The 18,236-nt window shown below is 36.1% G+C and overlaps 1 protein-coding gene across 2 annotated transcripts in view; it reads left to right on the top strand.

Annotated features, from left to right (window-relative positions):
* LOC124606729 (ras-related protein Ral-a) overlaps nucleotides 1–17,653 on the top strand; it is a 34,234-nt gene extending 16,581 nt beyond the window's left edge. The window contains exon 6 of one of the 2 annotated variants that reach the window (XM_047138762.1): nucleotides 15,032–17,653. In XM_047138762.1, the coding sequence (XP_046994718.1) occupies nucleotides 15,032–15,136 (105 nt within the window). In that variant the 3' untranslated portion in view covers nucleotides 15,137–17,653. The remainder of the gene's footprint in view (nucleotides 1–15,031) is intronic. The other variant, XM_047138761.1, reaches the window with a different exon arrangement.
* The last annotated feature ends 583 nt before the right edge of the window (nucleotides 17,654–18,236 follow it).

Raw genomic sequence — 18,236 nt, 5'->3', positions numbered from 1 at the left:
ATGTATGGCTCAGTAGATATTAAAAACTACCTTCTAGTGTATGCAATGTACTGTGAAGAAAGTGTAATATGAAAGAAAAGCTTTTGATTTTTAGATTAACATAATACGAAAAACAAACTTTGCATTGGTAAAATGCATTTGGGGATTTAGAATATTCTAGTCTGGCCACTTAGAATGAATACAACAAACCTACCATACAATCCTGGAAAAAGTAATTAAAATTGGCATAAGAGGGGTCATATTTGGCTGAAACACACTAAGGTTACAGAAACAAGACTTTCAAAATGTTTCTTTAGTTGACATTGCAGTATAATAGACACCTACAGGTGCAGAGAATCTCGACTTTGAGAGGGTTCCACTTACTACAGAAAACATGTATTAGATGTGACCTGATGATTTTATTTGAGAATAGCCAGTACTAGTTGAAAGAGAGTGAAGTTGCAGAGAAAACTGTTCATATTGAAATAAACAAATAAGTCCTAAAGGACAAATAAAATCCACCATTTTGTGGCCTACAATAATCCAAAATGAATACATATTTGATTGAACCCAGTCTTTTGATACTTGCTCAATAAAAGACATAAACTTCCTAACCCTTCTCATAGCAATACAGTAAAATCGTATGGAATAAACTGCTACATAGCATAGCACAGTGGGAAACAGGACTGGCAAACAAGACTCCTGTAGCCTCCTTACGCTGGGCATAGCTTGGCGTGAAGGGATTGAAGCTGCTTGTTTGTTCTGCTGGTAACATGTGGCAGCTTGCCTGCCTGGATAAAAGGAAAGCATGCACAGTACTGCCACTGGCCCTGACAGGGTGCCTGTACAATTCTACATAGGCTATGCAAAAGAACTTTACTTTCTTCCAGCAGCAGTGTACCATGAGTCTCAGGAGGAGTGATGTGTTCTTAATGATTGGCAAAAAAAGCACAAGTCATTCCTGTTTCCAAGAAGTGTTGTCAGTCTGTTGTAAAATTTTGGAACATGTTTTATGCTCGCATATTATGATGATTTTGGGGACTGAAAATCTCATGTAAGAATCAACATGAGTTGGGAGCAATTTAAAGTGGAATAATCACACAAAATAAATCACAGGAAAGGAGGATGCTAGACTGAGAATCATTGAAAAAATGCTCAGGAAATACAGTACGTCAACAAACCTTCAATTTATACTTGACTTCTGCTCGTAGAGAAGATCCAATGAACGGCAGTACATTTCATTACAGGTTCATTTAGTAAGCATGGAAGTGTTACGGAGAGTATCAATCCACTCTAGTGGCAGATGCTGCAAGAGAGGCATGTGCATCAGTGTGCTTTGCTGTTAAATTTCCAAGAAGTCAACAAATATATATTACTTCTTACTATGTATCTCTCATGCAAACAGTGTGAGTAAAAAGTTAGAGATAACTGACATGTACATGGAGGATTTCCAGCAATCATTCTTTCCATGAACCATTTACGATTTGAGCAGAAAATGGGGGGAGGGAGGGGGGGATGGCAGCGAGCATGCACAAGACGAAAGAGAAACACACAGCGACAGTTGGCAACACTACACTCTGTAAACACACAAATGCAGTACACAGTGAAAAGTGGAAGGATGTGGTGGTTTTTATGCATGTTGCACTAGAATGTTCGCAGACTACGAAACACAGTAAAGCTGACACTGAAGTCTAGTAGTAAGACAGTATCTTTTGGGCATCTAGTAACACAGACCACAGGCTGCCGCAGGGCAGAAGGTAGTGGGGAAAAAAATTTTCCCCCTCTCCCTGCCTCACCCCTTGCAGTCTTTCCTGAGCTGCCTACTGTACATTCAATGTCATGACCATTCTATTGATTGAGATACAGTTTCATTCAGGGTTCATACGCCCTGGGAAAAGCCCAGGAATTTTTTTAGAATTTTGCGAATTTTTCAGTGTTCTAGGTTTCAGTTAACTTTTTGTAATTTCAGCTGGTAAGAACCGATACTGTAACGTCCGTCAACAGCAAAATGTGTCAAAGGCTTTAGGACAGAGACTGTGCAGTACTTCATAACAACAAAGTGCTTACGATGAGTGTGACATCACAGTTGTTTGCATTAGGTTCGTTTGAGCACTTTCCAGCAGGCTCACATGGATGTGTAGTTGAGTAGCGTAAGAGCAGTACCTTCTCCCACTTCAAGTAACCAGAAGTTTGATTTTGCTAGAAGGCTAAAATTGTTGTTAGTTTTCTGATTTTATTTTATTTTTATGATTTTTGGCTGTCAAGCATTAAGTGCCTTGCAGAATATGAAATTATTTTTGTTTGTTTGCTAAAGCAATTTGGCTTTTATTAATCTTTTCCATAGAGGCAGTCAATTTATTTGAAACGAAGTGTTACAGTCCAAACTGTTCACCAGTTTCAACTGTTGGCTGATTTCAAGTGCATGTTCTCATCTTCTGGCACGCATGGCATTACGCCATAATAAAGAACCTAACAAGAGATAATACAGTAGTGGTACTCCAAGAAAATTTACATTGCGAAAACCACACAGAAAAACTTAATATCAGGTTTAAGTCACAGAGCGCTCAACTCTTATTTAAAACTTAACACTTTGAGGACCATCTGCTTAAAAGAATTTAGAGTGCACAAGACCAGACATATTTAGTGATTATTTAAAATTTTACTGGCACATGTGTGTGATGTATCTTAAAGTGTAACACACACGAAAAATTACCAATATTTTATGTATAGTATGTGCACACTATGTATATTAATTTAAACCATGAACTTCTACTTGTGTTCACTCTACTTAACAGTGATATTGTTGGGCACCACAATCCCAAGAACCTTTCACAAAATGGGAAATAAATAGACAAAAACTTATGTTATTTTCAACAAGATATGCATCTTGACATGAACAGCCATCTGTAGATGAACCCATGAGCTCAAAATCAGTTATGGCACTATTATTGTAAATAAATAGTATTATCAACAGTGGCTGGTTGCTGTCTTCTTTTTTGAAATAATTGACCTATATTGGGTACAAAGTCAAGGTTTTGAAATGTCATTTTTTACAAAATAGCGTACTTCCTTTAGTGTGTGACATTACGTCAAATTCATTGATAAATGTGTGTCACAATTATCTTAAAAATAATTTTTTCTATGTTCTGATATCTTTTAAAATAATTGTAAAACCTGCTACTTGTGATCAAATTTGAACTTTGTTATACCTTTGGGTGGTACATATTTACCACAGCTCAAAAAATATTGATATCCCTTGAGATCAGTGTAGTGATAAAAGTACTTCAGCACATTCCTGAGTTGTTATAAATTTGTTCAGCCATTCTATTGAGACCAAATGCATTTCCTCCTTTTATATATTTGGAAGCTTGGACTGTTGCAAATAGCTGTTCCAGTTGCACTAATTGCCTTCATATCTTTTCATTAATCGCTGTTTTCTTACCTTAGGTAACTTAATGTCAGTCTTTGGCTTCACCTTCTTATGGCTGTTCGTATGTTAATGAGTTTTCAAGACTATTCTTGTTACTTTGATATGTTTTGAATCTAATTCATTCGGATGTGGAAATAACTCCTTCAGTTGTTTTATTTTTAAATTCATGACTGGTTTCAGGCTAATAAATGCCGATCATCAGGTGCTAATAACTGAAAACAAAAAAGGGAAGTGCACTAAAAAAATAATCTTTACGTGTTCTTGTATATGTAAAATAATGACAGCTGATGAGGACTATCATTTGTAAAATTCTAAAGGCAGTTGGGCTAGATACAGTGAAAAATGAGAGGGAATATATTGTAGTATTGTGGAGGCTAATAATAATGAACAGAGGAACCACCTAGGTTAAGAGGCATGGTATAAGATAAGACCCAGAACACACAAGTCGTGTGCTGTGATCCCGAGTGCAGCAGGACCATGTAGAATGAAAGCGACAACCACACATGAGCGCAGAGCATGGAGTGGCGCACGCAAAGGATAAAGCTAAGATGGTTAACTTTGGTGTGATGATACTATGGCTGTCTGTTAGCACTACTGGAAGTGAAAGACATGAGACAGACTAGTCCTGTCATTCACATGTAAATTGACAACTTGAAATGCAGAATAATAAATGTAGAACATTAGAGTACAATAAGACACATTTTAATAGAACTGTTAACACATCAGAATGAGGAAACAAAACTAACAGACAATAAAAAAAACACTAAATAAAAAGCTAGCAGCTTGGAGACCTGCATAGAATAAAATGTAATGGAGAAAAAGTTTTTGCCCTGAGTGACAGGCACAAGCTATTTAGTGGCTCTACATGTAGCAGCATGCCAGTGGCACACCATAAGTTAATAAAACCATTAAGTATGCAGAATTCTGTTGAAAGTAGAATTCTTAAGTGTGCAGAACACAAACTGAAACACAAGGTTTTTTTCATTAAGTAATAAGCATATGCCATTTAGTAGCTGTATGTTTAGCAAAGTTCCAGTAATGTACAATATTAGCGATTAATAATGTCATTAAAAGTATCGGTACATATCCAGCACACAATTATCAGAAACTAGAAAGAAGGAATGAAGGTGGACACTATTGAGTACATTATGGGAGTGGCAGTGATCAATGTGTTACAAATATTTACTATTAAAAATAGTCTTGATCATGACTTATTTATCAAGGTGACCAGTTTTGACCACTGCTGTGGTCATCTTCAGACTTAAAAGTTGTAAACAAAGCTATAATTAGAGGACTACATACATTAAAGAAAATGCATAAAGTTATAAAGCAATAAAACGATGAATTACCATTGAGTAGGAACCTCTTTCTGTTGGAGAATCACTACTGGAGAAACCAGTGCACGTCTTACTATATGTAATGGAGGCTCCGCCCACTTATGACGGCATGATGTCATTACTAACCAATGAGTTAGTCGAATAACAATGTAAAATTTCTTAGTTAAAAGAACATTGTCAAGAATTAAAAATAAATAAACACCAAACTTAGCTTATTAAACAGCTATTGTCAATTAAGAAGTGTTAAAAATATTTAAATATGTAGGATAAATGTACATGGGTTGCCCTCTCAAGGCCTGTTAGTGAACCATTTGGAACCACTGGTTGCCATGGTGAAGTTGGATGCCGTTCCAAAGATGAGGCAGTAGGCTTCTTTCCACTGAAGTTGTTGTAAAGTCGATAAGCGAACTAGTGGTTGCCATGGTGAGGACAAACGCCTGTGCAAAGATGTGGCGGCAGGCTTGTTTCTAACAAAGTTGTTGCAAAAGTGGAATGGTGAAGACTGTCGCATCAGACGATATATTAATGAGCAGCAACATGTCGTTATTGAAACGATTCTCAATGAGTAGGCTGCAATAACCTTTAGCTGACATGTATACTACATGCTGCACAAATACAATACGAAATAGTTGTCCATATTTATGAAATATGGTCTATGAAGTTCGTATGTAAATTACATGTGACAATTTTTAAAAGGCATTGCTATTACTTAAGTTGTATGCCAGTCTTATAAACAAATAAAAGTAATGAAAATGGAAGGAATTTAAAATTATAATACTATGAGCCATAGTGTCAAAAATAAAAGGATGTGAATTAGCAATATAAGCAAAAATTGTAAAACAGATAGTCATAAAATAATGTTTGGTGAAATAAAATTACAATGTAAAGGTAAAATATTTCCTAAAAGCCTTTTTTTTTTTTAAAAGGACAGAAGAGTGAACATTCTAAAGCAGATCATCGAAAAGCTCAAAGAAATGTTTGTCTTTGATTTGAAGTTGTTCGTTTAAAACAGATAATGGATTACTTTTGTGAAGTGAAAAGATTTCAATATCTTCTAAAGTGTTTAGCAGTAGTCCTTTTGGCACAGTATGTAATATTTTCAAGTTGTTAGAAATTCAATCCTCAGAATGATTGTATACATCAAGACGTTGACCAAATAATGATTTGGTATGTGCAGTACCAGTAGTATGTTCTTGAAAACGTGTTAGAAAATTACGACCAGTGTGGCCAATATACTGTTTTTGACAGTCATTACAAATGCTATTGTCATGCTTGTATTCTTAAATAATTTATTTAAAAACAAAGATGATGTGACTTACCATACGAAAGCGCTGGCAGGTCGATAGAAACACAGACACATACATACACACAAAATTCAAGCTTTCGCAACAAACTGTTGCCTCATCAGGAACGAGGGAAGGAGAGGGAAAGACGAAAGGAAGTGGGTTTTAAGGGAGAGGGTAAGGAGTCATTCCAATCCCGGGAGCGGAAAGACTTACCTTAGGGGGAAAAAAGGACAGGTATACACTTGCGCGCGCGCGCGCGCGCACACACACACACACACACAGACACAAGCAGACATATTTAAAGATTGGCCAATATACATTAAAGATTTGGTCTTTAAATATGTCTGCTTGTGTCTGTATGTGTGGATGGATATGTGTGTGTGTGCGCGAGTGTATACCTGTCCTTTTTTCCCCCTAAGGTAAGTCTTCCACTCCCAGGATTGGAATGACTCCTTACCCTCTCCCTTAAAACCCACTTCTTTTCGTCTTTCCCTCTCCTTCCCTCGTTCCTGATGAGGCAACAGTTCGTTGTGAAAGCTTGAATTTTGTGTGTATGTTGGTGTTTGTTTGTGTGTCTATCGACTTGCCAGCGCCTTCGTTCGGTAAGTCACCTCATCTTTGTTTTTATATATAATTTTTCCCACATGGAATGTTTCCCTCTATTATATTGATATCATTAATTTGAATCCAACAATTACGTTTGTTACTGTCACTGTTGCATTTCGAAATCTTTTCTGTCGTCTTTTTTTCCTCTTTCTGTTTTTGCCAGTAGTTTCACTTTGTATTCACCTTCTCCTTTTTACCGTAATCTGCTATACCATTTTATCCCGCCTATATATACTCAATAATACGTAACCCACTTCCAAACCATAACCAAAAAAACTTTTTTGCCGCTTTCAGCACTACCGCCGCTATAATATCTACCGTTTCTAGTTCACAAACAGTTCCTTTCACCTTTTAAACAACCATTTCGGCCAGTTCTAATAACTTTCGCTTTATTTCCATTTGGTCTTTAAATATGTCTGCTTGTGTCTGTATGTGTGGATGGATATGTGTGTGTGTGTGTGTGTGTGCGCGCGAGTGTATACCTGTCCTTTTTTCCCCCTAAGGTAAGTCTTTCCGCTCCCGGGATTGGAATGACTCCTTACCCTCTCCCTTAAAACCCACATCCTTTCGTCTTTCCCTCTCCTTCCCCCTTTCCTGATGAGGCAATAGTTTGTTGCGAAAGCTTTGTGTGTATGTTTGTGTTTGTTTGTGTGTCTGTCGACCTGCCAGCACTTTCATTTGGTAAGTCACATCATCTTTGTTTTTAGATATATTTTTCCTACGTGGAATGTTTCCCTCTATTATAACTATATATATAGACACACACACAAGCAGACATATTTAAAAAACACACACACACACACACACACACACACACACAAGCAGACACATTTAAAGAACGATAATTTATTTATTTTATCTGAAATAGGTCCCATGTACGTCATTTTTCTAAATCTCTTCTTGGAATTTATAACAGCACTATTTGTTTCTTGTAATTTTTGATATAACAGATCAACCTGATGGGAATTATAATTGTTAGCAACTGCTATCTGTTTTAATGTATCAATTTCCTTCTGGATTGCATCAGGTTGAAGAGGTAATTTCAGTATCCTATGTATCATAGTTTTAAAAAATGCCATTTTGTATCTTAATGGATGGCATGATGTAGCATTTATTATCACGTCGGTTGATGTGGGTTTTCTATAAATAGAAATATTATGTTTTCCATTCTTGTTTGCAATTGTGAGGTCCAGGAAATTAATACTATTGTTACTTTCGTGTTCTACTGTAAATACAAGTTTTAGATGTAAATTATTTAAGTTGTTAGCAAAAGCATCAATTTCTTCTTTAGAACCATTATATAATAGCAATGCGTCATCAACATATCTTTAGTTGTATATAATTTTATTTGTTATTTCTGGATTATTTTTGAAAAATTGAATTTCAACATAATTGGCGAAGATGTCTGCTATAGTGCTAGCCAGGGAATTCTCCATTGCAAGTCCATCTTCCTGTATGTATATTTTATTATTAAATGAAAAATAATTAAAATCTAGAGTAATTCTTAAAAGTTCAATGAATTCTACTATTTCTTCGGGGCTCATGATTTTGTGATACATTATCATTAATAATAGAGATAGTCTCTTGAATAGGTATATTTGTGTAAAGATTTGTGATGACCAACGATGCGAACCTTGTGGTTTTTGGAATATCCACATCATAAATTAATTTAGTTAATTCAAAACTGTTTTTAATACTATAATTTTCTTCATAATTGTAAAAGGATTTTAAGATTTGATTAAGCTTTTTGTTCAGGTTACAAGAGGGACTGTTTGTATTATCAACAATTGGACGAATTGGTAAATTTGGTTTGTGTAATTTGATTTGTGATCTCAACTTAGGTAAAGTGGGGTTCATAAATTTTAAGTGCTATTTTATCTTAAGGTGAAAGTAAAGAGTCACTGTCATCAGTCAACTTTTTAATTTTTGTTTGAAATCTTGAAATCAGGCCTTCATTAACCTCAGTTATTCCATTATCGTTAAAAAAGTGTAAAGTCTTAGAAACATAATCATCTTCACTAAGAATGACAAGAGTATTCCCTTTATCTGCCTTGATTGCAATAGCTTTATTAGTTATTAACTTCTGGTTGATTTGTTTTACAAGTTTTAATTCATTATTATGTTTATTTTTATGTTTTTCATTAGTAATGACATTTTTAGTTTTACGTGCAATGTCACATATTTCAGACCTATTAAATTGTGCATGTTTTGCAGCAATCTTTACATCAGCAATCACACGTTTAATATTTGTATTGCTCAATTCTGGAGCTAAATTATATTTTAGGGCTTTGTTGCAGCATGTAGTATACATGTCAGCTAAAGATTATTGCAGCCTACTCATTGTAAATCGTTTCAATAAAGACAAGTTGCTGCTCATTAATACATCGTCAGACGTGACCATCTTCGCCATTCCACTTTCGCAACAACTTCGTTAAAAAGACGCCTGCTGCCACATCTTTGCACTGGCGTTTGTCCTCACCATGGCAACCACTAGTACGCCTATCGACTTTACAACAACTTCAGTGGAAAGAAGCCTGCTGCATCATCTTTGGAACGGCATCCAACTTCACCATGGCAACCAGTGGTTCCAAATGGTTCACTAACAGGCCTTGAGAGGGCAACCCATGTACATTTATCCTACATATTTAAATATTTTTAACACTTCTTAATTGACAATAGCTGTTTAATAAGCTAAGGTTAGTGTGTATTTATTTTTAATTCTTGACAATGTTCTTTTAACTAAGAAATTTTACATTGTTATTCGACTTATAACTCATTGGTTAGTAATGACATCATGCCGTCATAAGTGGGCGGAGCCTCCATTATATATAGTAAGACGTGCACTGTTTTCTCCAGTAGTGATTCTCCAACAGAAAGAGGTTCCTACTCAATGTTAATTTATCGTTTTATTGCTTTATAACTTTATGTATTTTCTTTAATGTATGTAGCCCTCTAATTATAGCTTTGTTTACAACTTGTAAGTCTGAAGATGACCACAGCAGTGGTCAAATCCGGTCACCTTGATAAATAAATCGTGATCAAGACTGTTTTTAATAGTAAATAAGGTGGACACTGCTTCAAGAAAGAAAAATTAATCATTAGGGCTCTGTGCTTAAGAAAGCATTTGTTCATTCAAAGTGTACAGTGGATCATGGTTAATGCTGAGGAGAATTTAAATTTCCTGTAAAATATTTAAAACATGGCCGTTAGGTGAAGATGTAAAATACTGCAATCTATTTTATACCTAAAATAGAATGACTGTTGTTTTTTCAAACGATTAACGGGGCTGATCTTGAATTGCTGAGATCTTGCTGTTCTCTGTATATTAAGTGTGTGCAGTTTGGCCTATATAGACTGATGGGCAATCACTGCATCGAATCTGATAGATACTGAGCATAGTGATTGTAATCTCTAGTTGGTGGTGTTTCAGTTGGGTAAGAAACTTTATTGGATGCTTAGGACACAGGTAGGCTCCACTTTCCTAGGTTATTTATTAACCCTAGCAGATAGACCACCTTTTTAAAGGACCCTACAAATTTTTTTTTTTAAAGTTGTCTTTGTTGGTGCGTGATAGGCTAATCAGGAATGGTTGTTTGGTGAGGCTTATGGCAAAACCTTCCTTCTTGATTTATGTTTTATTCTGAACACGTCTCCTTAAGTTACTAGCTTTTTATTTAGTGTTTTTATCACCCACTCATTTTGTGTTCTAATTTTAATGTGTTCATTAATCTTTTAAAATTTGTGTTGTTATACTTCACTACACACCTTTTGTTTCATTTATAATATTTTCTCTGTTCTGCATTTAAAATTGTCAGTTGAAATGTGCATGGCTGGGCTAGTTTGTCAGTCTTGTGCTATTCACTTAGTCATCCTAGAAGATGGCCATAGTATAGTCACACCAAGGTTAACTAGTTAGCTCCCCCAGTGCACGCCACTATGTGCTCTGCACTCACTTGCGGTGGTGGCCTCTGCTCTAACCAGTCACACAGCACTCGTGGTCAAAGCACAACTTAAGTGTTCTGCTTCTTCGATTGTGCCTCTTTCCTAGGTGGTTTCTCTGTTTTATTAGTTGTTACCACAGTATTGCAAAGTATTCTCTCAGTTTCACTGTATTTAGTGAAACTGCTATTTGAATTATAAAATTCTATAAAATTTTATGAAAAAGTTTGTCCTCAATAGTTTTCATTATTTTATGCATACCGAGCATATGTAAAGATTACGTTTTAGTGCACTTCTGTTGTTTCGTTTTTGGTAATTTCATCTGATGGACAATTGTTAGCGCAAAACCTCTTGTGAATTTAAAAATACGAGTCTTATAGCTGAAGCAGTGATTTCCAGGCCGGTGCTCAGTTGCTGGTGTCACAACCCTCAACAGCATCGTTTGTTGGTCTGATGCATTCTGTCATTTGCAGGACGTTTACAACCATTGAATAATAGATCTAATTTAGTTTGTCCCAACATTATGTACCATATGTCATTGTTAAATTTGCACGTTATGACATGACTGGGCTGATTTACCTATAGTTCCAGCAATATTATGCGATTCTAACATTTTCCCTTGCATGATCCCCACATTCAAAGACAGGGTTTCGTATTCTTACTGAGCAGTTGTCATGGAAGAGTGCCCAGAATTTATGATAGTGGAGAACTGAAAACATCACCTAACCTCCAGCTTTAGAATGCCAGGTACACCAAGCCTATAACCACCTAAAGCTAAGTGCTCTCCATTTTGAATGGTCCAAGGACTCTGTGTGGTCTTCTGGAAATACCATTGGGTACTTGTTTTCCATGTGTTACTCTGTAAGAAATTTGTGGAGTGGTATCAAGGTGACCGGATTTGACCACTGCTGTGGTCATCTTCAGACTTACAAGTTGTAAACAAAGCTATAATTAGAGGGCTACATACATTAAAGAAAATACATAAAGTTATAAAGCAATAAAACGATAAATTAACATTGAGTAGGAACCTCTTTCTGTTGGAGAATCACTACTGGAGAAACCAGTGCACGTCTTACTATATATAATGGAGGCTCCGCCCACTTATGACGGCATGATGTCATTACTAACCAATGAGTTATAAGTCGAATAACAATGTAAAATTTCTTAGTTAAAAGAACATTGTCAAGAATTAAAAATAAATACACACTAACCTTAGCTTATTAAACAGCTATTGTCAATTAAGAAGTGTTAAAAATATTTAAATATGTAGGATAAATGTACATGGGTTGCCCTCTCAAGGCCTGTTAGTGAACCATTTGGAACCACTGGTTGCCATGGTGAAGTTGGATGCCGTTCCAAAGATGATGCAGCAGGCTTCTTTCCACTGAAGTTGTTGTAAAGTCGATAGGCGTACTAGTGGTTGCCATGGTGAGGACAAACGCCAGTGCAAAGATGTGGCAGCAGGCGTCTTTTTAACGAAGTTGTTGCGAAAGTGGAATGGCGAAGATGGTCACGTCTGACGATGTATTAATGAGCAGCAACTTGTCTTTATTGAAACGATTTACAATGAGTAGGCTGCAATAATCTTTAGCTGACATGTATACTACATGCTGCAACAAAGCCCTAAAATATAATTTAGCTCCAGAATTGAGCAATACAAATATTAAACGTGTGATTGCTGATGTAAAGATTGCTGCAAAACATGCACAATTTAATAGGTCTGAAATATGTGACATGTAAATTGCATTAGCTGCCTCAGTGGGGCTTACCCTGTGACTAATGAATGCCAAGTGCTTCAGCAATTAATTCATAGTGTACAGTGAAACTTTACCCTGTAACATTTTTGTTGTTGGAAGTTAAATTGCACTTGTTGGAACATAATAAAATGAAGCGTCTCCACTTGCATTGATATCACTTGTAGTGTAAATAAAGATTATTTTTTTCTTTTGCAGTTTTCATTTAGACAATTACCTTGTTAATATCACAAATACTTCTAGAGATATGTTTTCCAAATGACTTCCATTCATTCTTCAGTTTCTCCCAGCATATTTCTTGCTCGAACAGTCCACGGGTGTACTGCCGGTCCATAGTGTCCAATGGCCACAATATTTCGACAATCAGACGTGTCGCCATCATCAGGTGCACTGATGAACTGAGCTCCTGAGGACGGGCGGCTGGTCATCTTAAATCCCCTCCCCTCGCGGGGCGTTCTCTCCTTGCCCGCGCATCAGCGGTCGGTGAGACACTGGCGTTGGCATCTGTGGTGGCGTTGGTGTAATTGCCTCATCCGCCCCTAGTCACCTGTTCGTTTCCTTTGCTGAGCGTCTTTTTAATTGAAAAAACACATAACAAAGGAAACGAACGGGTGACTAGGGTGGACGAGGCAAATACACCGATGCCACCACAGACGTTGACGCCAGCGTCTCACCGACCGCTGATGCGCGGCCACAGACCACGGAGAGAACGCAGAATGCCTCACGAGGGGAGGGGATTTAAGATGGCCGCCCACCCTCAGTAGCTCAGTTCGTCAGTGCATCTGACGATGGCGACATGTCTGATCATCGAAATATTGTGCCCATTGGACACTATGGACCGGCAGTACACCCATGGACAGTTCAAACTTTCATTCAGGTAATTTATATTGTTGTTTCGTAAGTTGTAGTTAGTTTTGCTAATGAATTTTTAGTTTACAGAAGAATCAAAAATATTGATTCTTAATCTTCTCCTGACATAATTCACTTTGAAATAGTTCACTGGAGAACAGCTGGATGTCAGTGTCCAGTGGCCACAGTATTTTCCCATGTGACCATGTTGCCATCATGTGCATTGATGATGGCAACATAATAGCTTGGTAAAATATTGTTGCTGTTGGATATTGACATCTGGCCATTCACTTGTGAAGTATTACAACAACTTCATTTCTTCTCTAAAGATATTGATCTGGTCAGTAAAGTATGGAATTTCCTCATTACAATTTTTGAGTCCTCAGTCTTCTGGCTGGTTTGATCCTGTGCACCACGAATTCCTCTCATGTGCCAACCTCTTCATCTAAGACTAGCAATTGCAACCTACATCCTCAGTTATTTGCTGGGTGTATTCCAATCACTGTCTTCCTCAACGGCTCCTTCTATTACCATGGAAGTTATTCCTTGAGGTCTTAAGAGATGTCCTATCATCCTGCCCCTTCTCCTTGTCAGTGTTCTTCACATATTCCTTTCCTCTACGATTCTGTGCAGAATCTCATCATTCCTGACCTTATCATTTCACCTAATTTTCAACATTCGTCTGTAGCACGACATCTCATATGTCTAAAATGCTTAGAGTCTCTTCTGTTCTGGTTTTCCCACAGCCCGTGTTTCACTATCATAAAATGCTGTGCTCCAAACTTAGATTCTCAGAAATTTCTTCCTCAAATTAAGGTCTATGTTTGGTACTAGTAGACTTTTCATTTACCTAATGTTGAATAATTTTCAAGATATTTAACTAAAAGTTTTAATTTTTTCTATAAAAAATGTAATGATGACTACTGTTCTAACCCCAGTCTATGAAAGTACATTATGATTGATTAATGTTTAAAAGCCATATAAATTATTAAGAGTACAGGGAAATGTGTGTTAATTACTAACATCCCATTAGCATAAACTGTTGGAAATAAGCCTATTTAAACAATTTTTCAAGAATTGGCGTTGATACGGTCCTCATATCGCTTCGTAAAACAAGGCACTGTGGAAGTTGGTATGTAGTGCTGTTTGTAATCATAAGTAATGCTTGGTAAGCAACTGGGGTATAGTGTTTCTTTCTGTGAATAGCACTTGCTACGCAGTGATTTTTAGGGCTTGATGAGTGTTTGTGATCTCTCTTCCAGAATTCTGCATGCATTGATGTGCCCCCACCCCACCTGTTACTGAGTAAATGCCAAAAGTTACTGGATGTTGATGTCATGAAAACCTTTGCAACTAGAAAACACTAGAACATGAAGACAGAACATTAGAATGTCCATGCCTTGTGTATGTTATTTTCCCTTTCCTCGTCCTCCTTTCCTCCAATCACTTTCCTGTTCACCGTTGGACTGAAACCGGGGAGCAATTACAGAGACTTGCCGCTTCTGTAGAGCAATTACAGAGACTTGCCGCTTCTGTAGAGCAATTACAGAGACTTGCCGCTTCTGTAGAGCAATTACAGAGACTTGCCGCTTCTGTAGAGCAATTACAGAGACTTGCCGCTTCTGTAGAGCAATTACAGAGACTTGACCCTTCTGTAGAGCAATTACAGTGACTTGACCCTTCTGTATTTTCCTTTTTTTAGTTGTAGCTATGGTACAGTTTTTCCTGTATTGCATTTAGCTCAGTTTGGCTTGGTGGAAAAGAAAATAGACGTGTTTGTGTGAACTGTTTTCTGATTTGTGTAATAAGATGATCCCAGAATATTGGACTACTCAAATTTTTCTCTTACAGGTATTCTATGACTTGATGAGAGAGATTGCAAAGCAGAAAGCAGCTGACACTAATACTGAAAGGAAGGAAGAAAATGGTGCAAAGTCATGTTGTGTGATTTTGTAAATGTAAGACATATTGCTGTAAATATAGGCTTTGGAGTGCTGTTACGTGGAGGATACTCATACAGTGGTTAATGTGAACTTGCTTTTCCATTCAGTATTCTCTTTATGAAAGACAAAATCATTATGTCTTAATTATCTACTTTAACACAGCTGCTAATTTGGTGTGTGTGTGTGTGTGTGTGTGTGTGTGTGTGTGTGTGTGTGTGTGTGTGTGTTTTACATAAAATTGCCACCTTGCTGCTTTTACAAAGCAGTAAATCGAATGCACATGGCAAGAGAATTTGACAAGTGTCAGTAACTAGTATTTTTAAAATTGAATCAAATTGTTATAGAAGTAAGAATATATTAGAACTACACACATATATATAAAGAAGTAAAACTAGGAAATATGTAATATTTCCCTTTTATATAATATATTTATATATAAATACTTTATAGAGAAGTTTGTGTTTAAAATCTAATAGTCACATCAGTGACAAATGTCAAAGAAGTGCATTTGAAATCAGAGACTGCATTTCACATTAGAGTTCTTTTTGTACATAACATTTGCATACATATAGCTATGTATATTTTGTGTGAATTATAGTTAAATGATATTAAAATGTGGTCATAGATTGTTAGGTTCATTTTGTGGGATGACTGTTTTGCATGAAAATTATTGCTGTGATATTCTCACAAGTAACAGTTTTGAAAGTGGTATCACTGGTTTGCCAGTGTTACTAAGTCTTTCAGGTTGGCATATTACTTTCTTTTTCCCCCCTCTCCACAGATGCTTGTAAATGTGGTTATGGTCCAATAGTTTATGTGATTTCTGTTGAAGTGCTGTCACATTTTCAATGAAGATACTTCCTCTTTAGTGATATTTCAAAGTCATCGAAGAAAGTTGTCAGGTGTTGTATGTTGTCAGCTACTAAAATTAATGCTGGAAGCTGTTGTTCCTTGAATTTGAAATATTATGGCCTGTGACTCAGATTATCGTGTGATAGCGTGTTCCATGTATTTTTGCTATTTCATCATAAAAAGTTATGGTGTGTGCTGAGGAAAGTGTAGGTGATAGAAATGTCACTTTTATCTAAAAGTTGTTTTATTTTATTGTACAGATTATCTGAATGCAGTTTTTTGTCCATTGAATTTGATATGATGTGAAACCAAGAAGTTTTTTCAAATGGCAGATAGTACTTGAGGTGTAATAAACTTGGAAAATGTCTTTGTTTGTAATATAGATCTAGGTTTTGTACACTGATTTTTGAAACATGAAGGCCATCTGATGATACTTCAAAAGCCAATAAAGTCTTCAACAGACAAACCAAAATGAAATGCTCAAACTAGTTTAAAAATCATAAATCTCTGTATCTATTGAAATCCAATTGCTGCAGTCTTTGCCAACACCATGCTTTCTTTTAGACTGTGAAGTTTGATCTTTATCTTTTTAACCAGGTAAAAATACTTCATTAGCATAATTCACATACTGTAAGTGTGAAACTTAACAGTTTTGCAAAAGAAAACATTAAAATACTTGTATAAGAATGGGGAAATTGTAAATAACACCATTTGGCTCTGATTCGGAGAAAATTTCATAGCAGTTACTGCAATTTCAGGGAGTTCTTATAGGAAGTCCCTCACTGACTGACTTAATTTTTTAAGTGAATTTTGCACATGTCACAAAAAATGTGTAATTGGCTAAGATGCTGCTGTACCTTGACATTGTTTTAGTCCCTATTTTTCGTTTGTGAAAACAGGTACCTTTGCATATTCTTTAATCACATCAGAAACAAAAGAAACTTTGTTTAAAATTTCAGTGCCTATTATTCACACATACTGAAATATTTTATGTCAGTACATCATTACTGCTTTTGTACAAGAAAAACATATATTTCTTTTTTTATTTGTGGAGTTGTGCAGTGTTCAGTTAAATGTATTTTCCATTGTTTTAATGGATTCATATTTAGTAATTTCAAATTAAAGCTGTGTATCAAATTTATGTCAATCTTCATGGTATTCTTAAGCCATTATTATTGTTTGTTATTGTTATTTTTATCATTATTGTCATTATCATTTTATTACTATCCCAGTCTTCCATAGTGTTCACTTTACTGTGTTTGAAACTTTATAAGAATAAATGAATAAGTGCCTACATTTGAGTAATTGATGTGCAAAGGTCATGGGACAAATTTGTTTTAAGGTTCCAGACTGGTTTGTAATAATTGGGCTGTCACAATGAATGATTTAACGTAAGTGTATGTTGTAGTCAAAATTCTGCAACAGATTTCAGAACTGTTTTTCATCTGCACAATGTTCACTTCAAATTGAGGAAAGTAACCACTCAGTGAAATGAAGACTGTAAAATTATCTTGTTTTAGTTTTTATGAAACCAACAGTGATTTTAATTTGGCACATTTAATGTTAGATGCATACATTTTGATCAGACTTTGGAAAATTGTCCTTTTTGATTCATATTTGTGTAAATATGGGCCAGAACAAGAACAAATAAATTCAGCATTCCACTTTCAGAAGTAAATCTGTTTTGAACTAGAAATAAATAAATAGCATAATTTTTTTCTGGTAACTTTGTTTTGGGTGCACATGCCCAATGTGAAGACAAAATGAGATGAGAGAGCATTGGAATATTTATAAATGATGGTAGTGGTTTGATGAGGGATTGTGAGAAGTGCAATTCAACATTTAGAATTTTTTAATCAAAATTAGTATACAGGGTGTACATAAAGTCTGGGAAAACTTTCAATTATTTAGTGCACTAGAACCAAACATTGTACAGACATCATACATATGTCATTTTGAAGAGAAACCCTGAAAGTTGCGCCCCTCCCCCCCTTCCAAGTATACTGCCACAGCATAGTTTGGTAATTTGCCGATAGTCAGCGCTAGTCCAGACATGTAGAGTTCAGGTGCAGAGCGAGCTTTCTGTGTGTGAAAGTTCTACAAAAACAAATGTGCTACAGCTGTTCAACACAGCTGGCACAACAAATTCGTTAAGATGGCATGCTTGTGCCCACAAAAGAGAAGACGACATCCCAGTGTGAGTCAAGTGAATGTGGAGCACTGTCAATGGATATTCCTCTTTGGACACGTTTCAGCAATGG

Source organism: Schistocerca americana, chromosome 3 (assembly GCF_021461395.2).
Source record: "Schistocerca americana isolate TAMUIC-IGC-003095 chromosome 3, iqSchAmer2.1, whole genome shotgun sequence".
NCBI lineage: Eukaryota > Metazoa > Arthropoda > Insecta > Orthoptera > Acrididae > Schistocerca > Schistocerca americana.
The sequence above is the reverse complement of the archived record's forward strand: the minus strand, read 5'-3'. Positions and strand labels throughout refer to the sequence as shown.